This window comes from Scleropages formosus, chromosome 14 (assembly GCF_900964775.1).
Source record: "Scleropages formosus chromosome 14, fSclFor1.1, whole genome shotgun sequence".
In the NCBI taxonomy this organism is placed as follows: Eukaryota; Metazoa; Chordata; class Actinopteri; order Osteoglossiformes; family Osteoglossidae; genus Scleropages; species Scleropages formosus.
This window is the reverse complement of record NC_041819.1, coordinates 23133516-23157800: the sequence shown is the minus strand read 5'-3', so window position 1 is coordinate 23157800 and position 24285 is coordinate 23133516. Positions and strand designations below refer to the sequence as shown.

General features: G+C 48.5%; 2 protein-coding genes across 7 annotated transcripts in view; both read right to left on the bottom strand.

The window, feature by feature from the left end:
- LOC108928913 (lymphocyte antigen 75-like) overlaps positions 1-11123 on the bottom strand; it is a 30277-nt gene extending 19154 nt beyond the window's left edge. For all 3 annotated transcript variants that reach the window (XM_029257780.1, XM_029257781.1, XM_029257782.1), the window contains exons 1-7: positions 10950-11123; positions 6874-7215; positions 5091-5273; positions 3381-3545; positions 2234-2344; positions 1129-1269; positions 662-853 (exon numbers count right to left, since the gene is read on the bottom strand). In XM_029257780.1, coding sequence (XP_029113613.1) covers positions 662-853; positions 1129-1269; positions 2234-2344; positions 3381-3545; positions 5091-5273; positions 6874-7215; positions 10950-11028 — 1213 coding nt within the window. In that variant the 5' untranslated portion in view covers positions 11029-11123. The remainder of the gene's footprint in view (positions 1-661; positions 854-1128; positions 1270-2233; positions 2345-3380; positions 3546-5090; positions 5274-6873; positions 7216-10949) is intronic.
- Positions 11124-15939: 4816 nt separating this feature from the next.
- The window catches only part of LOC108928978 (RNA-binding motif, single-stranded-interacting protein 1-like), a 30406-nt gene continuing 22060 nt past the window's right edge, over positions 15940-24285 (bottom strand). For all 4 annotated transcript variants that reach the window (XM_018743219.2, XM_018743220.2, XM_018743221.2 and 1 more), the window contains exons 5-14: positions 23443-23600; positions 22230-22309; positions 21668-21783; positions 21321-21370; positions 21149-21233; positions 20705-20755; positions 19718-19825; positions 19507-19581; positions 19231-19309; positions 15940-18252 (exon numbers count right to left, since the gene is read on the bottom strand). In XM_018743219.2, the coding sequence (XP_018598735.1) occupies positions 19238-19309; positions 19507-19581; positions 19718-19825; positions 20705-20755; positions 21149-21233; positions 21321-21370; positions 21668-21783; positions 22230-22309; positions 23443-23600 (795 nt within the window). In that variant the 3' untranslated portion in view covers positions 15940-18252; positions 19231-19237. The remainder of the gene's footprint in view (positions 18253-19230; positions 19310-19506; positions 19582-19717; positions 19826-20704; positions 20756-21148; positions 21234-21320; positions 21371-21667; positions 21784-22229; positions 22310-23442; positions 23601-24285) is intronic.

Here is a 24285-nt window from a genome sequence, read left to right as displayed (position 1 = left end):
TAAAGGATAAATTATTATTATTTATCATTATCATTTAACTCCTTTCTCCAAACTGACTTATAATGATGTTTCTACACTTAGCTACTTACACTGATTTACCTACTGTATATATGCAGCTGGGTAATTTTTTACTGTACTAATTCAGGGTGACTGCCTGATGCCCTATGCTACCAGGATAGGCTCCAGACCACCCTGACCCTGCACAGGACATGCGACCATCTGCGATGGGTGTACGGCTGGACGGATGCAATTCCAGGTAAGTACCTTGTACCGGGGCATTACAGCGAGTGTGCGGGTGCTAAATGCTGGAAGCTACACGCAATTGCATCGTTCTGTTCAACATGGTCCTGACAAACGGTGATTTCAGCAAAACCTACAAAAAAGAATAAATACACGTGCACTATTTGCTGACTAACAGATAAAGGGGTCAAACCCTTTCAAAGTTTTTTCTGGCTCTATCCAAGTGCCCTTCCACTAAGCCTACAGGAGCATCAGGTCAAGTGAGGTCAGAGTCTCTGGTGGCAGAAGTGTGATAGTGTGTGCGGGAGGTGTGATGGACACATGGGTGCGGTGAAGATCGCAACAGAGGACATGTGCTGGAGGTGCGACGGACATCCGCGGGAGGCGGGATGGACGCGGGCAACTGGTGCGCAGGTCTTACCTGCGTGGAAGGCGGTGCTGATGGCCTCCACCTGCGCCAGGCTGTGCACGCTGACCAGTTCCGCACCCAGCGTCCTGCAGCGCTGCTGGGCGTCCGCCATGGCCAGACGTCGCTCCTTCTCCAGCTTGAAGCAGAACCCGTTCCACGGCGCCCAGCCGGACGCGCATTTTGTGGACTGGTTCACCCACAGGCCTGGGTCGTTAGGGGGCGGAGTTACTACGGTTAGAGCTAAGCGAGCGGACGACAACGTTATCTCCCGCATAACACCTGGCGGCACAGATGCAGGCGCGGTTTTGGGCGAGAAACACGCCGTAAGCGCCCTTTACAAAGCAGCCGTCAAACAGCTCCGAGATACGAGCTCAGGGTCGAGTTCGATACACGGCGTGTTAAACAGGTGCCGGGCAATAAACGATAACATTTCCAGCGGGACGGGCCGGGAGGCGAAAACCGCCGGCGGAGAAACTCACCCGGCGACTCAGCCTCCGAGCCATTGAGGCTTTTCTTGCAGATGTACGGCAGGCTCTTGTCACAGAGCACCGACTTCCAGAATCCCCTGGGGTTCATCACCGCGCATTCTGCGGCGCTGAACACGTTGGTGTTGGGCATCCCTGAGGAACCGCGAGCAAAGTGGACCATCGGCGGGAGAACAGAGAGGCTGCATCTGGGTTATCATCGTTACTATTTTTAGCACTACGCTTTCACATAATTCATAATTTATACTCACTTTCGATAGCATTACCATCTAATTTATTTTTGCTTAACAAAGGTTACTCAATTATCTTGCTTTTAAACTGAGATCCTGTATTATTCCTCTCAGTAATAATAATATAAATAATACCAATAACAACAATGATAATAGCAGCAATAATAATAATAATAATAATAATAATAATAATAATAATAATGCTTTGCATACACACACACACCTGAACCGCTTGTCCCATACGGGGTCGCGGGGAACCGGAGCCTAACCCGGCAGCACAGGGCGTAAGGCTGGGGGGGGGGGGGGGGGGACACACACTTGCCAGTCCGTCGCAAGGCACCCCAAGCGGGACTCGAACCCCAGACCCACCGGAGAGCAGGACCCGGTCCAACCCACTGCGCCCCTGCGCCCCCGCGCCCCCTGCTTTGCATACACTTTTTACGAAAAGCAATGTACACACAGCTTATATGCGGGACAGGGGTTGCTTCGATATCTCTCACCGGTGCCGCAGGGCATTTCCCAGCATCCGGAACCTGACCGAACCGTTAGCCATTACGCCCCCTACCGCTCATCCGATCGCAAGCCCACGTCCCCGTCGACAAAACCGCAGCCGCTTGACAGCTACGAGCGCGACGGAGTGCCGCCGGCACCACGATCTCCGGGTTCTCCGGTGTCGGGCTGAACCACAAAGGCTCCGTTGAGTCCGCCGGCGTACCACCCGGCGCCTCCAACAATAGCCAGACACACCGTGTCCAGTGACTCCGCTCAACGCCCGTAAACGGCGCCTTTGTTCGCTCGCTCGAGTCCGCGCCTTTGCTTCCGCGTGATTCCTCCCCCTCGCCCGGACGAGGCTCGGCACCGACGCTCACCCGACTCCCACCGGACGAACGCGAGGGGCGAGCTGTCGGCCCACCGCCAGCCCCGCGCCTCGTCCAGCTGCTCCAGTCCGATCCACACCTGGGCCGGAAGGTCCGACCGGTCTGCAAGAGAGCCGAGAAACACGCGTCCGCACGTCAACGACACCGCAAAATACACGTGTGCGCAATACTGCAGAGATGGTGTAAAATTTTGGCTATGATGTGCAGGTTTTCTTTTTTTTTTAACCCTTTTTTCTGCGAGGATACAATGTAACTTTTACCGTTATAGCATGATTATTATGAACAATCTCAAGATATTAATAGTTATATTCATTTCAACAGATATAACGCTTCTTGCGGTTGCAAAAAAAAAAACAAAACATTACAAAGGAAGCGGCTGTTTACTGATGCCGATACTTGGATGCGTCAAAGAAAATCTTTTACGCATCCAGTAACGAAACGGTTCATGAACCGACCCTAAAGCAAACCTGCGCTTTACACATGGGCGTTTGGATTTTCACACTACGGTAAGACCCAATAACAAAGGTGTGCATGACGTCTTTAACTTTACCGTAGTGCAGAACACGCAACGCAACCATTACCAGGCAGCGTCGCTTCCAGGAAACCGACTTCTGCGACTAGAGCCTGGAGCGCAAGCTCTGCACCGGCACATTGCAGAAAGGCCTCGAAACAGAGACCTCAGGGTGGGGGTGGGGGTGAGTCCCCACTCTGCACATCACTGTGCGCCTTCCTACAGTAAATATAATTTTCCATGCGGGACGGGAGAATTTGTACGACTAATGCATTACATCACCGTTTACTGTCATTAAGTAAACCGTGTTTCACCTCTCAGTTCGATTTACACCGACGCTTGTTCATTAAGACGACACTTTTCCTCAATCATTTCCCATCCATTCAAACGGCTGGGTAATTTTTACCGTATCAGTTCAGCGCAACTACCTTGACCGAGGGTACTACAGCAGAGGATGGGATCCAAACCCGGGCCTTTCGAACCGAGGCAGTAGCTCTAAGCGCTACGCCACCTGCTGCCCCCGTTCCAGGACCGTGAGAATGAGCGCGACATTGCGTCAGAGTGTTATAGCGAGCGTATGAGCGCGAGCGAAGGTGTGCGGGGACCCCCGAGGGACGTTCTCCTCACCCTTGAAGAGGCCGAGCTCCTCGATGCCGGCGATGCTCAGCAGCTCGGCCCTCTGGCTCCGGCAGGAGGCGAGGGCCGTGTGCCAGTTGACGGTCGACCGCAGGTTCAGCTGGTAGCAGTATCCCTGCCGGGGCTTCTCCGACCACAGCGGCCCGCAGCCGGTCTCTGTGCGCAACGGGAGGGGCGGCGATTAGGGCACGCAAGCTACGACACCAAAGACGATACCGAGCTCAAAGCCCGGGGGGATGCAGTCCCTAAACCCACGGGAATCGTCCTTCACATGGAACCGCTTGAGGAAAAATGTAATCCTTAAACCAGCTGTGTAACGGATAAAGTGAAACACTGTAAACTGTCCAAATTACTCTGGATACAGCATCCAACGAGTAACCATGGTAACAGCGCGAACTGAAGATGCTGACGGGTGAAATACATTTCACTTTTTCATTGTTTTCATGGGGGGGGGGGGTGGGGGGTGGAATGAAATGAATGAAAAAGTGAAATGCAACGGTCTTTAGTTTTAAAGCAAGATTAAAACATTAAACTTAACAAGGTAACAAGCGACGCTTCGCAGTGAAAACGCAAACACCGAGAGGACGTCAGAATGACCCAGTGAAGCCGAGAGCAGCGGGGGGTGAAGAAACGCACCACGTTCGATAACTGGCTCCAAGACCGCGCTTCTGGGAGGAACGGCCGGCGGCCCGCCCCGCACCCAGCCCCGCACCCAGCCCCGGGTCCCGCCGTTCTCCTGGCGCCCAAGGAGAATTAGAGGGAGCCGTCGGCGCCGACAGCTCTATTGTCCCTTCCGACCGGGCGGGGAGTATGCGGCCCGCTGTCCTCCTGCTCAACTCGCTCCGCTCCTGCTCAAGTGCTCAAGGGTTCGCCAAAGTGCACGAGACACTCTGAAAGGACCCTAAGGAATGCTGGGTATGCAGCCCGCAGTACCAGAGTAAAGCGAGAGTACCTTGAAACTCGTTTCGTTTCACAATTCATTCGGTTAACACCGTATGTTCGGGAAACGCGGCGCCGCGTCTTCCCGGCTCCGCGCCGCTTTGCTTTCGCTCTCCCGTCCGGCTCCTCCCGCACCGCTATTGCCCACGTGGGCCGACGCTTCTCACGGACCCTCTGCGTATCCGGCGAGAAACAACATGTGTGGCGGGCCCCTATTGCTACAGCGATCGCCGACGGCAAGAACAAGGCCTTCGGAGTCCATAAGCGGCCCTCCAGTTACACTCGCCACCGTAATTCCTGGTTTTCGGATAACTTTTATACAAAATAATGAGCGCAACTTGCAGCTCCTGGACTCTACCCACGCGTGCAGATAGGTGCATTACTGTAGCGCAGGAAGGGTGGCAGCTCTTTTTCGGAGCACTTTTCCCCCCTCATAGGTTCATCACCTCGCTTTCATCACGGATGGGAGCTTTTTGTTTTCCTCGCCTCGGCTGCCAAAGTCTTACCCAACCAACTCAGCCTTATATTATCGCTGTTCCACACCCACCCTACCTCATCTACCTGGCTCACTCTGCTCGACGAAGAAAACGAAAGTGAAATCAATGGAGTTCCAGCTAACTGTGTTTCTCAAGGGTTCAACAACGTGACCCCTTTCGGGACCGGATCCGACAGTATATGGTGCAATTTCCTTCCGGATCAAGAACCGCACCCTTTTACCGGCCCGCGAGCCTCCCGCTCGCACCGCGTCAAGGGCGAACTTGCCAGGTTTGAGGCAGTATCCCCGCTTCCCGTCGGCGTCAAAGTCTTGGGTGGTGGAGCACCAGGAGAGCCCCGGCGCCGCGTCGTCCGAGTCGTCGGGGAGGCACTCGTGGAACCAGCTGCCGTTGTAGCGAAATGGGAAGTAGCAGGGCGCCCCGTAGGAATTTCCCAGGGTGGTGTGCACAACTGGATGGGGGGAGGGGAGAACGGTGTCAAAAGAGAGCGCTTCGGCAGTGACGTTGCCCCGGCCGCCCCCACCCCAACGCAATCCAACCCAACCCCACAGCATGGCAAGAGAAAAAACATCATATGACTGCAGCATTCTTATGCAGGGCAGGAAGGTTCTCTCCAGAGGAACACTTCATCCATAATGTCCGTGGGTGTGCGTGCTTCAACGGCGATCCAAAGCCAACTTGGCATCTCGTGATTTAAAAGACAAAAAACTATGTTCCAGCCTCACGGTTACGAAAGCTGCTCTACATGTTGTTCCGCAACATAGACAGGATGTTCAGAGAGGCCTGTAGGAAATGAGTTAACTTAATAAGACCGAAACCGGAGGGACGCGGCATCTGAAACGCGGCGGTTCTTTCGCGGCCCGATTACCTGCCCCCAAACGGGGACTTTCATTCGCTGGGTTTGAAGGTGCGAATGTGGACAGAGAGGACTGAATGCTCGCAAGTAAAGGACATGTGAGAGGAGTCAGGGAGCTTCTGGAAACCCTGATCGCTCTCTTTTCACACCACAGATGTTAATACAATCATGGTTTAAAAAAAAAAAAAAGACATTTTACCTTTTCGTCTATTTATCTGAGACTTTTCACCAAAGTGCCTCAAAGTATGAGGTTTGTACACTAAGACACAAAAATAATGACCCATTTGTACAGCTGGGTACTTTTTACTGTATCGACTCAGAGTAAGTACTCTTATTAAAGGTGCTACGGCAGGAGCGGGGATTTGAACCTGCGCCCTTCCACCCCTCGGCGAGCATTCTAACAGTTACGCCACCCGTTGCCCCACAGAGAGCTGCCACCTTATTTCGAAATTCTAGTAAATCAGTCCGGGAGCTGTTTAAACACTCAACAGCAATACAGTTCCTTTAAAAGGCATCAGGCTCCATCAAAAAACATAATAATAAATCACAGCATGTTCAAACAGCTACGATGACGAAGTAAAGTCGTCATTCAAAGACGTCCAGCAAACCGTGGACCGATTACCAAAAGCTTCTCCGGCGCTGCATCAAGGCAGCCCACGGTCTATTGTGGTCGTAGAGAGTGTGAAATGAAGCAACCCTTGGACAGCAGTCCAGGGCAACCTCGCACACACACACACACACACACACACACACACACACACACACACACACACACACACACACTATGGGCAGTTTAGAGTCACCAGTCCACCTGGAACCCACGCGTACACGGGGTAAACACGTAACCTCCATGCAGGCGAACTCGGATTTGAACCCACATCCAAACCCACAGCCCAGGAATCATGGGGCACCAATGGTACGGCACTGGCCACGCACAAAAAAAAAAAAAGGGAAAGAGAAAAATCTCTTTCAAATTTCACATCGAGGGGTACAAAGTACATCAACACTGAGACACCTGGCCATTTCCTGATGTCGTTTACCCTGCTAATACCCTGCTAAATCCTGTCTAACTCACATTGGCATTCTAGCCATTTTCCCTGAATACTCCTACTGATGCAATTCAGGCAATAAAACAGATCATTTTTAAACACGATGATACTACTGACGGCAGGCGGCCGTCCTCCGCCCGACTCACCCTGGTAGGACCGCTCGCAGACGCTCCACCGGTCGGTCGAGTCCCGCTTGGCGCCCACGGTGCCGTTGACCACGGCCAGGCACATCTGGTAGGCCGTGTAGACGACTCCGTCCGCGCAGCGCCACCACAGCACGTCGCCTGCCGGAGCGCAGTCCAGCAGCCGCAGGGCCTTGCTGCGCACCTCGAGGCCTAGACAGCGACCGCTGGACACGTGGAAGAGCCGGTGGCCGGAGACCCACTTCCAGAGATCCGCCGCCGCACACTCGGCCAAGCGCAACTGCTGCCCGTCCGCCACCAGACAGCGTCCGGAGCCTCGGTGCTCGACGGAGAAGGTATCATCACCTAGGAGACAGCAGGAGAGCCCGGTGAGGAGCAGAAGTGCGGCGCGATGCCGTTTGGACCACCTCGACCGCACCTTCACTAGTGCCTCTGCGTGATTTTGACCGAAGACCTCGACCCAGAGGCGCCCTCAAGCGACCCCCACCTACTGCAGGTAAAGCCAAGGTTCCACCACAATCAGATAAACGCATCAGCAGATAAATGAGGCCTAAACTTCAGAGGAGTTCAGGAGACCAGAGTTCAGCATGTTCTCCTGGAGGAAACACAAATAAGATGTCGGCCGGCGTGACGCATGCGTTAAATGGTGTGTTGTCTAATAATTGAACAACGTACAGCACAGGAAAAAAGGTGCGAAAGGTTACGTTAATGTTCTGAATGATCAGAGGACTCTTTAAGAAAGCACTGTGTTCGGCATACGGCGTCGATAGGGTAAGGCGTAAGAGCCACGGCAACCACCGGTGTGGTTTTCACAGCACGAAGTGTACAGATGTGGTTTACTGTGGACTGTGGGAGGAAACCTGAGCAAACGCGGGATGAACGCGCACACTCGGAGCAAAGCCACATTTAAACCTCGGAGCTGCGCCGCTGAACAGATTCTGCAGGCCACGCGAAACGAGCCTGGTACCACGAACCCGATACGCCGCCGTACCAGATACACGCATCGGCACTTTACGCAAACAGCTGCTGAAAAGTGGCCGAACCCATAACGCAGAACAGCGAAATCATTGTTTCTAAGCTCTTAGTTACGTCGATTTTTGCGTCGATTACGATTAGTTAAAGTTTACCGGCAGTCCCCGGGATACGAACGTCCGACTTACGTACGACCCGCGGTTACGAACAACCCCCTGCCTATTAAAAAAAGCTGACTTTCTCTCAACCGACTGACTATTAGATACGAGACGTACGGAGCTGTTCCAACTTACGTACAAATCCAACTTAAAGACTGACTTGGGAACAGAACTCATTCGTAATCCGGTGACTGCCCGTAGTTCTTCCAGTGTCGGTTTTACTGTGGTACTTTAGAGCCACGGGAAGAGTCTAGAAGGCGCCCGAACAAGACATCCTGGGATACCGGAATATTCGGTGATTGGGACTTGGGGCCAAAATTTGCTTTCAAGATATCAAGAATGTGGAATATTTTTCTAAAAACTGACATATAGTACAAACTACTGCCAAAATTATGATTAGTCTAACATAACCGAATGGAAAATGCAAAAAAATAAAAAAAATTTAAAAAAATCAACAGTTAAATTTCTCTTACATTGTGTAAATCACACACACACACACACACACACACACACATTGTCTGAGACCGCTTGTCCCAAGTGGGGTCACGGTGAACCGGAGCCCAACCCGGCAGCGCAGGGCGTGGGGCTCGAGGGGGAGGGGACGCACCCAGGACGGGACGCCAGTCTGTCGCAAGGCACCCCAAGCAGGACTCGAACCCCAGACCCACCAGGGAGCAGGCACAGCCCAAGCCCACTGCGCCACCGCACCCCGCAATTCGTGAAATACACTAGAAAGCAAAACTTCAAAAACAACATATTTCAGGGACGAAAACAGTACGAGGGTGCATGTGCCTCATGTGAAACCCTGTGGATCTCCATGGGTCCCTGGGGGTCGGTGTGTCATCAGGAGGGAAGACAAATATGTGAAGCAGAACCACCCAGTGGAAACAGAAAGTCAGGACTGCTGTGTGTTTGCGGGGGTTGGGGGGGGGGAGTCATTTCGCCACATGTGTAGGAAATATAGTGGACACACCTACATACGTAATACAAGTCATCAAAGTGTTCATTAAGTCAATAAGCTGCCATCTCTCGCATGTATATGCAGAATGTGCACCTGGGAGCTGTGGTGGGGGGGGGAAGGGTATTTATTGTTAGGAAGAATTGTTTTATTGTTGATTTTAATCTGATTTTTAAATGGTTGATATTTAACCCTTTTTCAGACTGCTGTGCCATTTGTTGAGTTTGGACAGATTTTTAATTAAATGTGAATGTTTGCTGAGGTTAGGGGGGCGCAGTGGCGCAGTGGGTTGGACCGGGTCCTGCTCTCCGGTGGGTTTGGGGTTCGAGTCCCGCTTGGGGTGCCTTGCGACGGACTGGCAAGTGTGTTCCCTCCCCAGCCTTACGCCCTGTGTTGCCGGGTAGGCTCCGCGACCCCGTATTGGACAAGCGGTTCAGAAAATGTGTGTGTGTGTGTGTGTGTGTGTGTGTGTGTGTGTTTGCTAAGGTTTTTAAGATGACCCATAATGCAGCAGATAGATTTTAAGATGTATGAAGCTGCTGAGCATTTTAGATTTATACAGAAAATTTAACAGACACTTTTCTCCAAAACAACTCCCAGTGAACTCTATGTAGTGTTAAGCCCACACATCTTATTCACCGCGGTGACTTACACTGCTACATACACTACTTACACTGGGTCACTCATCCATACATCAGTGGAACACACACACACACTCTCTGGGGGAACCTGAACAGCATGTCTTTGGACTGGGAGGAAACCAGGGCACCCAGAGGAATTCCGCACAGACACAGGGAGAACATGCAAACTCCATACAGGCTGAGCGGGGATCGAACCCATGTCCTCTCGCACCACCCAGGTGCTGTGAGACAGCAGCGCTACTCGCTGTGCCACCCAGCAGATTTACAGATTTTAAACTAGACAGATACACTGCGATATCGGTCTAGAGTCTGTGTGTCCTATTATTTTATCACGTCAAATAAAAGTGAGATTTAGTTCTTGACATTTTATTTACATTTCAGTAGCTGCAGTTTGAATGAGCACTGATTTCACCCCTTGGGTTGTTCCTGAGTGTAAATGTATCCTTCACCTGTGCTGACTTTGAAGGACATTACATTTTATACATCTTGCACTTTACTGGTATCAACAAAGCTGAAAATGCCATATTTGAGTTATATGCAATGCATTATTATCTGCATATAATTTTAAGAGATGTGATGAACGACGAGAATCTGGACCAGGAACCTCTGATAGGAATTGTTCTACTTTTACTTTCAATTTACTCTTCAGTCCAAGTCGCCGTGCCATTTCAGCCGGCACGCTGTTTTTACCATGTTTTACTGCGTTTCTACTCCATTTCGACTACCTATGACTATGTCTGTTTCGGGGGACGGCGATGCACAATGAATTTGACCCCCAGCCAGTGATAAGTCACATTTTGTCCTTCTTCTGGAGCCGCAACGTTAACACGCAGTTTCATTAATATTATTTCTTGTTGTTACAGTAGCGAGCCGTCATTGTTACTGTGCTACGCCATCGTGATCGTCATCATTATTTTTTATTATTGGCCTCGCGATCGTCTCCGATGTTACTTGGCGTCGTTCCGTTACGTCATAACCTCGTTGTTACGTCATTACTTGAACGATTCGTTCTCGTCACCGTTTCGTTTCTCGAGCTCTTGATGCGACGTTACTTTTACCGTACTTTTACACCTGCGAACTTCGCGACGTCTCGCGCGCGCGACACCTCACATTCGTCCCCTTTGCTGACCACACAACAAAAATGATCGTGTCATTAAAGATTAAGTAAATGAGCGTTAATAAAAGTCACTTCCCCGCGTCCCGTTTTCGGCAAACGGGACTGAAGTGCGCGAACTTTCCGCCAGCATTTGTGTTTGTGGCGGAACGTGCCAAGCAAGGGAGACACCCTCCGCGCGCGCGCACACGCACACACGCGCACACACACGCAGAAACCAAGTAAGCCGAACTCACCGGACTGTCCGGCAGACGAGCGGCCCGTCAGAACTGCAACGAGTCCCAAACACACACAGTAAAGTGCAGCTTTCCTCATATTCGCGAACACACCCTGCACGGGTTCAGCCTCTTCGCTCGGACCCGCGCTCGTAAAGCCGAAAACTAACACGCACCTCTAGCAGGCGGCGCGCGCCGTGGGAAAACTGACAGTGGGGCGTGTCCGCGGGGGCGGTGACGACATCGCGCCTGCCTTGAGGGCCCCGCCCTGACCACGCCCCTTCCCGCCATAACCACGCCCCCCTGCAGTTGACGGTCCAGCTTGCGTTCGGGGTTCGTTTCGCTGACGCTTCTCTTCGAAGAAGCTCACGCCGTTACGCAGATCCCACCTCCTTCCGTATTTCCTCGTTTTAGTAAGCTACTTACCCTGCTGTTTAAATATTTGTGTGAAGTTTGTGTTCTCCCCCTCTCCCGGTGGGTTTCCTCTCGGGTGCTCTTGTTTCTTCCCACAGTCCCAAGACACGGTGTTCAGGTTCACCCATAGTGTGCAAGTGATACAGAGTGTTCTACTGGTGTATGGATGAGTGACCCGGTGTTGTGTATCTAGCAGTGTAAGTCACCACGGCGAATAAGGTGTGTATGTGAGAGTTCATTTGAAGTCAGCGTCGTGTCACTGCCAACAAAAGCTTGTCCCAAAGAGGTCACAGAGAATCGGAGCCTAACCCAGCAACACAGGGCAAAGGGCTAGAGGGGGAGGGGACACACCCAGGACGGGACACCAGTCCGTCACAAGGCACCCCAAGCGGGACTCGAACCCCAGACCCACTGGAGAGCAGGACCCGGTCCAACCCAGTGCGCCACCGCGCCCCCCTAACCTCAGCAAACATTCACATTTAATTAAAAATCTGTCCAAACTCAACAAATGGCACGGCCGTCTGAAAAAGGGTTAAATATCAACCTTTTAAAAATCAGATGCCCTGCCAGTAAGGCCCCGCCCTAAAGCCCCCCCAAACAGGGCTCGAACCTCAAACCTGCCACACCCTCACCCCCTCCCTTTGAAAGTTGTTTTGGACAAAGCATCTGCCAAATAAATACATGTAAACTTGTAATAACAGTAACCTTAATGTCATAAATTGTTTTGCAGAAAAGTGTCAGGTAAATGTAAGTGATGTTCACACCCACCCCACCCTACCCTCTCCTCCCCTCCCCTCCCCTCCCCTGTCTTGCTGGAGCGAAAGTGCTCACTGTCACTGTGGTTCTCAGGGATCACCGTCGCCCTCCTCGGACATGAACACACCACACCGGTCTGGAGGAGCGCGGGGGGGGGGGGGGGGGGGCGTCTGGACAGGAGTGCTAAATGCATTAGATCATCATCTATCCGTAGGGGCAGCGGAACGTGTTCCCCACAGGCGACGAAAGAGTAAACAGTATTACGTTCAGTTATAAATAACACCCTTCAGAGGTGAGAGCAGGTCAGTGGAGGGTGGGCTGGAACATTTCACATTTCTTTTGATGGCGCACAAATTAATTTAGAAGAATAAAAGCAAATGTAATACTGCCCTCCTTTTTAAGATTAAAAACAAAATTACAAATTATTTACCTTTAACATTTTGGTTGTACTCCAGTCACAAAGTATGGTTTCTTTCGTCCGAATGCCATAAGGCTTCACGACACCCTCCACAAGGAACACCTCAACACATTAAAATACTAATCAGTTTCATTGAATTCTTCCTGTTTATTTAAAATCAAAATTAAATTATTTTATACACTTAATTGTGTGCATCTGTTGTGTGTCCGGGTGGCTCTGGCCACCGTAATTAATGGGTGAGACTACAATAAAGAACAAAGATCATCAAATGCAGAACTGAGGACCCCCCCCCCCCCCTTCCGTGGTTATCATTCTAGAAAAATGTGTACAGGCCACAAATTCCAAAAACAAACTGTGGTAATAACTAGAGAAGAAGTTGGTTAAAAGACATAACATTACATGATAATCTTTATAATTATAGAATAAAATTAAGTTAAAATAATTGCTTCACTTAAAGCACAGCCCAATTTTGACCAGTAACACCACAAGTAGAATGCAGTCTTGAACACAACCCAATGCTTGAAAGACCACAGTTGTTTTTCCATCTGACATTCATTACACACTGAATTAAAACTTTATGGTCTACAGATGACATGTTGGATAATCAACATATTATTTCTTCACCCCACCAGTCTTGGATGAAGCAAATTGCTTGCCACATGTCCTCCGTTTGCCAAAATCCTGTCACTACCTCCTAATAGCTTCATTCACACTTAAAACTATTTGTTTGCTGAATTTTACTGAAATTTGTCAGCCAAGTTGAGAGGGAAATCAAAATCGCCAGATGACCAGCATTTGGAAAACAAGCGGTTGAGAGTGTGAAATTATAAGTGACAAGCACAGGCTGCTAATTCATGTCCCTCACTTCTGGAACCTGGGGAAAAGCTCCCGGAAACTAGCGTGCGGCACAGTGGCGCAGCAGGTTGAGTGGCAATAGATCGGATGACTGAGACAGATCCTGTGTTCCAGAGCCTTCCGGGTTCATCCTGCTCTATACAAATCAGTACTTAATTGGTGCTCTTCTTCAGAGCCACTTACATTATGGCACATTTACACCTGGCCAGTGTTGCCTCTCCCGGTACCTAAACTGGCAGCAAACAGATTAAGACTAGGAGCAGCTGGTAGTGTAGTGGTCAGAGCTACTGGCTTTGGGCCTGAAGGTTGCAGGTTCAAATTTCACATCTGCCTGTAGTACCCTTGACCAAGGTACTTACCCTTAGTCACTCCAGCTGCATAAATGAGTAAATAACTGTACGTAGCTTAACGCAATAAGCCATTTTTGAGAAAAGCGTCAGCTAAATGAATGCAACAGTAACGCAGCTCGATCGCAATGTTTCCATTCGCCAGAAAGGAGATCATTCTGAGCAGCACCTGTACATCCTGGCAAAAGCTGAAGGTCAGTGGTTAACTGCAGTTAAAAATTCACCAGGGCTCCACACATACATTTACAGTAAATCACCAGGCAAAACGGGAAATGGATCAAAAAGACAGGTGACAAATTCTGACAAGTTAGAGGTTTGCAATCAGCTTTAGTCAGTGACGAAGTATTTTAAACATTTACTAAGGGTCATTCTTGGATCCCAGCTCCTCCTCTTCTGGTGGCTCCTGTTCTTGAAATCCTGTGGACGTAAAAGAAATGAATTGCACAAAAACATTAGGGCAATCAACCAGCCCATTTGTTTTATGACGACAAGCTCATTGAGATCATAAGTGAAAATGTAAATGAAGTCAAGTGTGTTGAAAAAAGGATCTGGTGAATTTTCCTTGTTAAAATCTGTCCTTTAGGGGGTGCTCTCACAACACAGTTCAGAAATAAACTCCTATGATGCCCCAACCCAGAGCTCCGGTCACCCAGTATGAGTCAGTTAAGGAGCGCCACGTGAGGCTTATTAAAAGTTCTCTTTCACTTGTCCTCAAGTCCGGCCAACTATCTCAGACTAACGGCAGCTTTTACTCTTTTCACACAATATTTACTTCTCTCGGTCTGGTTCACTCTACACGGTAAGGTATGACCGCACGTATGTTCTGTACAACCCTTGGCATCTTCCAAGTGAACTTAATGGGGAAGGGGAGACTAGATAATGAAATAAGGAGTCTTACCTTAACTACGTAGGTTTAGTTTTATTTCACAGGCGTCAGTCACAGCGGTCCAAGAAAACTCAGCAGAGGAGGGTTCACAGCATTTGCTGCTTTGCTCCTGTCCTTCCAAGGGTGTGTTATGGGTGGACCAGCAGGTAGCACTGGTGCCTCAGCCTCTGCGTGGGTTTGTATAGGGTTTCCTCCCACAGTCCAAAGGGATGCAAGGAAGAGGCTGCCGAACCACTTCTGTACCGTCCCTTACCGTGAGTAGTCACCAACAGCGTAGTTTTGCTCTCCCCAAGCACAGGAAAACCATGCTACTGTTGCTCAACTGGACCGAAGGAGACACGCTCGACTGCTTTGAACAGCGAGACTAGCATCAAAACAAACGGGACTGGGACTAAACACAGTATGAGTGCTTATCACATCTGACTAGTAAGTTGTGACAGTGATTTATATTCATTTACCCATTTATACAGTTGGGTAATTTTGTACTGTTTCAAGTATCTTGTTCAAGGGTATTGGAGCTGATTCAAATCTACAAGATCCAAGGTCAAAGCCACCCTACATTGTAACAGATGCACATCACCTGAACTACAGTACAGAAATTAAATACGGATGTGGGCCTGAATCAGAGCAAACAAAATGTTTAAAGGCAGCAGGGGGCATAGTGGTTAAAAAGATCACACTGCAAACAAAGGGCTCATGTTGAACCCCTGCTCATGCTGTAATACCTTTGATCAAGGTACACACACAGTCTGAAAACGCTTGTCCCAAGCAGGGCCGCGGCAAACCAGAGCCTAATCTGGCAACACAGGGCGCAAGGCTGGAGGGGACACACCCAGGACAGGATGCCAGTCCGTTGCAGGGCACCCCAAGCAGGGCTCGAACCCCAGACCCGCCAGAGAGCAGGCCCTGGCCAAACCCGCTGCACCACCGCATCCCCCATGACCCTGAATACATACAGCAAAAATTACCCTCTAGTATAAATGGGTAAATTGGCAAGTAGCTTAGTGTATCAACCTCGCATTGTCAGTCACTTTGGACACAATGGATTAGTCTGATGACCAGAAATATTTCCTTGTTTCAGAACATGTAGAGAAAAGTTCTGTATCTGAAACATCTTGAACTAAGTTTCCTTTTAAAAAAAAAAAAAAGTTACTTGCTTATGGCAGATGTTTATAAACCTGTTCGTGCTCCTGTGACGCTGCTGCAGATCAGCACAAGAACCAATCCAAGGTGGTGCTGAAATGACACATGTGAGGTACAAGAGAACGACACGTCCAGAACAGCAACTATCACCATTTGAACGTGAATGCCCCAGAAGACAAACCGAAGCACCGATCCAACACATGGTTTTTATTGAATAGTTTCAAAACAAGTGAACAGAAATAAACAGAAGTCATTCACAATTTCCCCAAAAAAAAGCTATGACCATGACTAAAAAGCAAAACAGAAGAAGGTACAAGTTGGACACATGTGGCCACCTGCATTGCTGTGGCAGTTACAAAAGAAAACAAAACCTGCATCATATAAGTCATTTCTATGAAAATCTTTATTTCTGTACAAAATGTCTCCATAAATTATTACTTCTTAATATAACTTAATGGCTGTCTAGAACAAGATGGTTCAATAACTGGGCTTTTCTTTCCCACCCAGAGCTCTCTGCACTCTGGACCCAGATGGACTATGGCACTTGGTTCGGTAGCGACTAGCAGCAAAACCGCTTGTGGGTGTTCGCCAGCTGCGACACGTCCTCTGGGGTCTGCATCGCCACACCTCGTGCGCAATGGCGGGTGGAGGGGGGTTGCTGCCCAACAGCTGACCCCCCGCCCAGACTCCTGGGCCGCTTCACAGGACTCCATCGTGAGGCCATAGCAGCAAAGGGGGGGGGGGGGGGGGGGTGGGGTTGCACTTAAACCAGACTCCTGGACTGAAAATATGGGTCAGGATAATCAGGTTCTGCTAAAAACTGTCTTTTTCTAAAATATATCGAAAGAAAGACGTCTACAAACCAGCTCCTGAGCTTGGCTTTTGGTCGGGGGAGGGTGGGTTGGACCTGCTAACCCGACCCAAAACAAAAAGGGGGGGAAAAAATTTTTAAACCACACAACAAAAAAGTCTGAGGTAGATAGCTGGTTGGACTGACAAGGTCACTACATTAAGCCTCATGGAAGACAATGTAATTTAAAGCCTTTTTATTTTTTTTATTTTTTTTTGCGGGGGGGGCGCGTTGGTATTTAAAACCAAGAACGACGCATGTGTCGCACAGCATGGAAGCAAGTTGGTCTCATTTCCTCCCTTATACACATTTCATGTTCTGTAGTGATGGAACCTGTGAGCAGTGGGTCAAAAATCTTCCTTCATCCTTTGTGTGTATATAATAATCAAAGTGGGGAAAAATAAATAGACTGCAAATGTACAAAAAAGGCACAATCTTCAATATAGCCAGGGAAGAGGGGGGGTGTCATCAATATTTCCAGGAGACAGAGCGGTATTGCAGCATGTCCTTATTAACCAGCCTGTAGCTCTTTGGGGAAAGCAAACCTGTTTGTTCCGGAAAGTGCCATGCTTTCCCTCCGTTCCTGTTGAAAAGCTGCTGTCTTTATGTTGTCATCCCCCCCCGTGTCGATTCTTGGAAAAATTACACCTAGAAACAAGCCTTTACCAGAATCGTCCGAAGAGATGCTTGGGTTGCACGCCAGTGCACAGTCCTCAACATCAGGTGTGTCTGTTCGCAATTCAGTTCGACAAGAGAAATTTATACATAATAAAACAAAAAACTGCCAATATGACAGAGCACCTCACCCCCACCACCCTGACCTTGACACCCCATGACATTATCTTCTCCTGCGACTACAGACATTTCAAACGCGATCGTTCGACATCGCGGCTTCTGTGACATTCAATAAGACGAGCGGCGAGTCCACAAACGTGATGCCGTATCAAAGCTGACTGGACTCGGAAATGTTCATCGCCCCGACAGGGGAATTTTAGCGATCGAGCCTGAAAGTCTGTCGAATGAGCCGAAGCGGACAGATGTAGCTCTACGCCAGGAAGCGTTAGTCCGTTGCCGTACAAGGCCATCATTTTGAGCTCGACGCGCCTCGGAAGATGTCCATACAGCAATTGTTTCAGAAAGTTAAGGCAAAAATCGAACGACAGGACAGACCTATTACTCAAAACTAAAACATCTAAGCGCTTTAAGAAGGGGGAACAGTCATTTCATTAGACACTCACACAGCAAGCACAAAACAAAATTTCAACATGTCTAGCTAATTCCGTAGAAAAAAATTAGAAATCATAAAAAATATTTACAGTCATGCAACAAACACCACACAACCCCCTATGATCAGATTCCTTGTGTCCGTTTGACAATCCTCGGTTTAAAAATAAACGTTCTTGGTTTATTAAAATAAAGCTTTGCATTTCTGTCCAGAGAATTAAAATCCCTTGAAGTTAAGCATTTGGAACTTGCGCTAAAATAGTTACGGTTCATTTCCTTTAAAATAAAATAAAATAAAATAAAAAAAATTGTAGAACCTGTGCAAAATGCAGACATATGCAGACGTGTCCGCAAAGTGGGATCCGCTCGGAAGCCATGATTGTTTCAGCCGACAGCCCGGTGCCCCTCGTCCTTTGAGCCTTTGACACAAACTGCAAGGGGGGGGGAGACATGCAGAATTCTGTTCAGCTGATGAGGTACAGAGAATAGCCATCCTGCTTGTTGTACACAATTTGCTCGGTAGATTCACACCCAGAACAACCTATGAGGCACAAGTCCACACCTTCCCTTTTACTTACTGCACACCTCTCTTCTACCTGTACTTTATCTTTTATATACCGCATATTACATTAAAACACTGTTTGGAGGGCAATTAAATATTTAGTCAGGTTTTCTGACTCACAAACTATGTAACACTAAAACTGGTGCAGAATGTTGCTTTCATGCTAAACAGCTTAATTGAACAAAGTGATACACATTACACAGATTTAATTTTTTTTTTTTTTTTTTTAAACATTCCCACAATACAAGCTTGAAAGATGTTTCCACCCTTGCCATCACAAAACATGCGGTCAGTGTTTGGATTCTTCAATGGTTGATCAACACTGGTATTTGCCACTGAGCAATAATTTCCCCATTTTCAAAGTACTGATAAATTGGGTTTTTCCTGTATTTTCATTCCCTCTGAATGAGAGAGCATCAAAAGCTTTGAAACATCTTATATATATATATAAAGCTGCCACATAAAATACACAAACTTTTGGATGTAAACCTACAGAGACCCAGACATTCATTTTTCCTCTCTAGAGGACATGTTTTTATGTGCATTTTTTTGCCAAGTCTCAGCAGGATGAGACACCACTTTCCTTATTGATCAAATCGTGTTCATTATGGGCACAAAACGTGTCGCGATGGTTACTAATCTCAAACTGAGAAAGTTAAGTATTAACTGGTGGAGTTGGTAATACTCCATTTGTTAATATGGCATAGCAATTTCAGACAAAATATTTCCACAGTGGTTGTAGAAAAAAGGCAGAATCACACCTTTGAGCTTGAGAAAGTGTCAACTCAGCTAACCCCCCCCAAAACATATCCTTTATCTGTATTCGGACACCTGCAATCTACCATACCTGTCATTTACTTGGCTGGTTGAAAGGGATACGAAGAGTGATCGCTGGACGAATCTACGGGATGCTGCCCACCATTCTCCTGAAGACCAAAATGAACGGGACAAAGAATGCTGGTGAACCTTTACGATCAATACCACTGTGGCATTTAAGACTTACTCAGAGGTATGACACTCAGTGTGTACAGCACACTCTCGTACATAGTACCACTGTGCCTTAAGATAGCTAGTGTCAAGTTAGGGAGCAAATACAGATGCTTCAGCGGTATGGGCAACGCACCTCCACCGGCACAGGCTGCACGTGGGGGTATGGGGCAATGAAAGCCCCTTGAATAGCTGCAGTAGCTGGCACAAACTGCAACAGAAAGGTGGGGGACGGGAGGGGGGAGTGAGTGAGTGAGTGAGTGAGAGAGAAGAAACTTTTAACTCCAACTGTGACATCTCGCAACAGGGCTCCTCAAACAGGCTGGCGCCTGGAGCCGGAACCTCACCGTGCCGGTGCTGAGCGATAGGTGGCCCATCTGCTGAGTCAGAGGTGTTATCATGGAGGCAGGCTGCAGTGACATGGTGTGTTCGACGGAGGGCGACAGAACTGCCCCCTGGAAAACATACAAGAGTTTGCTCTGTGTCACAATGACAGCAGCCAACTTAAACTAAACGAATTAGATAAACAGAAAAAAAAACATGTCTGAAACAGCAACAACTGTATTAAAGGTACAGAAGTTTTAGAGGATGTGCATTTCCAATTTTCTGCCTCAAAACAGACCAATGAAAAGGTCCATTTGAAATGTACTATTTATAGATGGGTATCAAATACAAAAGGCCTAATATAGAAACCACAGGAGAACAATGATTCAGCAGCGCTCACGCAGACATAAACATCAGCCTGCAACCGGCAGCCTGAAAATCCGAGTGACAAATTTCCATTTGAGGCAAAAGTATTGGGTTAAAAATAGGCAAAGAGAAACCCAGACATCGAAAGCTGCGTTTTGGCCAAGCCGAGGGGATGTCTGACCGAACTAATCAAATACATGTGTTTGAGAGGAATACGTCTAACAGACATTGCAGCTGCACGTCGGACTGGGAGTCGCTCTTTCGGCTTTGGAGACCAGCCCCCATACTGAGTGGCACTGGGGTATGGACTAAAATGTGAAAGGGAACCTGTACCACAGTGTACACCAGCACAGAAACCAGCCAGTGTAACATGCCAGGTCTTCACAGAAAAGGCTGAGAGACGAGAACAAACAAGAATGTGGGAGCAGGGCTGATCTGGAAACCTTTTTCTGGTTAAGAGGGCCAGCTGCTGATGCTGGGAAAAGCCTCCTCGAAACAGTTCACTGCAGAGGTGCCGGTGGGAACTTCCTGCCTTTCAGAGGAAGGCCTAACATACCCAGCAGCTGCCTCCGAGGCAAACCACAGGGGTGAAAAGATGAAGGGAAAAAGAATATGGAGGATGGGGTGGTTTTTAACACTCTTACCGGGTGCTGCATAATGTAGGGCTGGTGGGCAACCCAGGAGGGACTCTGCACCTGGAAAAACACACAGTGAGAGCAAGAGCCTTCACAACATATTGCAGGTCACATCTCTTTCGATGAGCAAGAGGAATGAGCCCAGACAGCTGTGGCTTTGCAATCAAAGCACCCAGGTTCAAATCCCTGCTCCTGCTGTAACACTCTTGGTCAAGACACTTACTCTGAACTGAGTAAAAACTACCCAGCTACACAAGTGTAAATCAGTGTAAGCAGCTTACTGTACAACCCCAACATTCTAGGTCATCTTGCATCATGCTTCCAGACTGCCAGCAGAACATGTGGACTTCCACAGAAACCAAAGCACACCTTTATGTGACAGGATAGGCTGGTCCCAACTTAAACAGGGTACTTTCACATTATGATACCGTGATATGAGTAACCACTACTAACCTGATAGGGGGAAACGGGCGATATGTATGGCGATACAGATGTCTGCATCATCCTGTTCGCAATACTGTACGGCGAGGTGTAAAATCTGTGCCGTAGGATAACACAGTTAGATTTAGAGCTCGAAGTCATACAGCTGGCAACGGTGGAAACCTTCTGATGCTCATCTTCTTACCCGTTCTGCAGAGCTGCTGTGGTGGGGTCGTAAGTCAGAGTCATGCCAGCCTGTGGAGATTGAGAACAGGCTTGAAACATCAACACCTCTACCCACTCAGTAACTCCCCTCAAAGCGTACACCCTATCCCTCGAGCCCCCTGCCCGTGCAGAAGAAAGCCCATGACCTCCCGAAACTTCAGCTAGCATTGGGTTCAAAAGAAGAGTTCCGTTCTGAAAAATCCAAAAACGGGATGATTCTGATCAACCAGTAAACGTGCCCATGGGTGTGAAAGCCCAGCCCGGCTATTCCATAGCACCACCCAACCTGTCCATAACCCTGTCCCAAAATGAAGGATCTGTCCTCACCAGTCTCGCATCACTGTCCCGCGACCAGGCACGTCCGTTCTGCATGTATTTGCTTTGGTTCTGTCTCTTCTTCTGCCCACCATCGGCAAACTTGCACAGCAGAGGCTCAGACGGAGCTGGAGGAGACACACGGTTAACACCCAGAACAAAAAGACCCAACTCGTACTGAGATGACGGCAAATTCTTCAGCCTGCCGGACCTGCATCATCTGCAAAGCCAACCTGTCCCGAGATACGTGCAGTGAACTGCTTCCCCTGCCAAAAAGTTCTTTTATTGGGCCAAGAAAACCATTTCTGTCAAAAAGCGGAGTGTAAAGCAGAGCCGAGCTCAGCCAACTGGACACAGGCCAGCATTGAAGAATTTAGCATGACGGCAGCCAAAGTGTACTGGGAAGGAGTGATAAACTCTCGGCATGGAGAGGTGACTTCCTCCAAACGCTAGAGAAATTCACAGTAAACCCGTGGTACAAAGCTCCTTGACATTCTGCCACCCAAGGTTTGGAGGTGCTGGTGCACCAGCTGAGATGGATGCATGCGGGCCCTGCATGAAAGAGCACACTTACCCATAACCCCTGGTGGCATCTTGAGAAACTTGCCATTGAAGTGCGAAATCACGGCATCGCACTTCTCAGTTGACTCCATCCTGGCACACAAACACACAAATTTACATGGAAATCTGTGAACTCAGTCTGTAGTACTATGATAAAATGCATCCTATACTTCAGTGCTTATTCATTCAGTAATGACCAGTGCCCCTGCTAGGTTTTAATAACCTTAAGATTCATGCAAAATTAATATGTTGCTCTTACAATAGTTGAGCTATTAAATGTTATATTAATTCAATTTTTTACTAGTTATTCAGTGTCTATAGCTGGCCATTATCAACATCACAATAGTCACTGACATGTTTCTCGAGAGTCACGAACAAGACATTCCGGTTTGTGTCACCATGCTGAATTCCCCATCAGAAGCCTTACAGAACAGCTCTGCAGTGACCACACAGCACCACCTTTATAGTGAGATCAAAGGTGATTCAGTAGAAGGGTTGCGAGGCCTGTTCTGACAGTGGGGGGTAAACAGCAGGGCAAAGCAGCTGTGCTTTGGATGAACCGCGCTGCCCACCTCCCTCAGAGTGAGCTGAGGCTTGGCTGTGCACCGATGGAGTGGGTGGGGGGGTTACAGAGGTGAGTCATGGGCCTGGTTCAGGTGAATCAGTCAAGTGCCTCCACTTGCTGAGCTTGAAAAGCAGCATCGGCTAAGCTATTACACCGCCTCTCCAAAAGCAACATTCTGCTATAAAAACTGTTTCATCAATTCAATGGGGTAGAAAACTGTTAAAGCACTTCTAGCCTGTGGAAATTAAGGTACCTAATAAGTGGCCTCTTAATATGTGCTTCACACAGTCAATGTAGAACAGTGATAAGCAAAATGGAGCATGATGTGAAACATGTCAACTTCAGGGGAGTGTTGCACATTTACCACAGTGACTTTCCTTCAGCACCCCTGGAAAAATACAGGTACCAATGAGATGTAAGGGTGGTTTGTCACCACCTAAATGCGTCACATGCTGATGAAGGACTTGAAGCAGATATCTCCAGAGACCTGTAGAAAGTCTTGGTTTCTCAGCTGACGGTTAGCTGAAAGGGAGGCTGAAAAGGCTAAATTCGCTTGTTCGAGCCCTGAATGGAGCTAGAGGTCCCAGGCCAGGGGTCAAGGCCGACGCTGAACAGAATTGAGCTTTGCGGGTGTCAAATTCTGATCGTGCGCCATACCCACCTGGCAAAACCAACACCCCGGCTGGTCCCATTGGAGTCCCTCAGGATCCTGGTGGAAATCACCTGGCCAAAGGGCTTCAGCAAGTTCTCCAGCTCATGCTCATCCATGGATGAGGGCAAGTTGGAAATGTACAAGTTGGTAGGATCCTGCTCCTGTTGCTGTGGCGAGAAGAAAGCAGGGAAGAATTAGAAAGCACCGTGAAACACGAGCATCCCAGCAACATTAATGTTCTTGTATCTGCTTCGTTTAGACAAACCTTGAGTGTCAGCACATGCTAGAACAGGCAGAAGGACACTAAGGGCCTAGACCTCATGTACAAGCATCTCCCAGACTACAGCTTTAAACAGGTGCAGGTTTGCAAGTTTGTGGGAACAAAGATTTTATTACTGATGGACATTTCCACAGAAAAAAATTCAAATACAATATAACCAAAGCATGATTTAATTGTGAACATACTGCAACGTATGCAGAATCTCCAACTAGACACTGTGGCATTTAGCACTTAAATCTACTGAACTTGCGCTCAGGCCGTCTTGCTGCTTTTGGAAGACCTGGCTGTCTAAGAGACCAGACTTGGGCCTCGAACATTCAGGGAGATAAAACATGCTTTTCTGCAGAGTGCTACCAAGTCATATGATGGGGCCTGTTGAGAGAAGACCAGGTGTAGAGGATTTAACCCTTGTTCTCTTCACTCAACAGCACATCTGTTTGAGGTAAAATCAGTTTGGACACACCCATCTGGGATTTCAAAGGGCAATAACCCGTTTCCATTGGATTTTGTCACACCCAGGGTTTAAAAAAAAAAAAAAAAAAAAAAAAAAGTGGTAGATCAGCTCTTTGGAG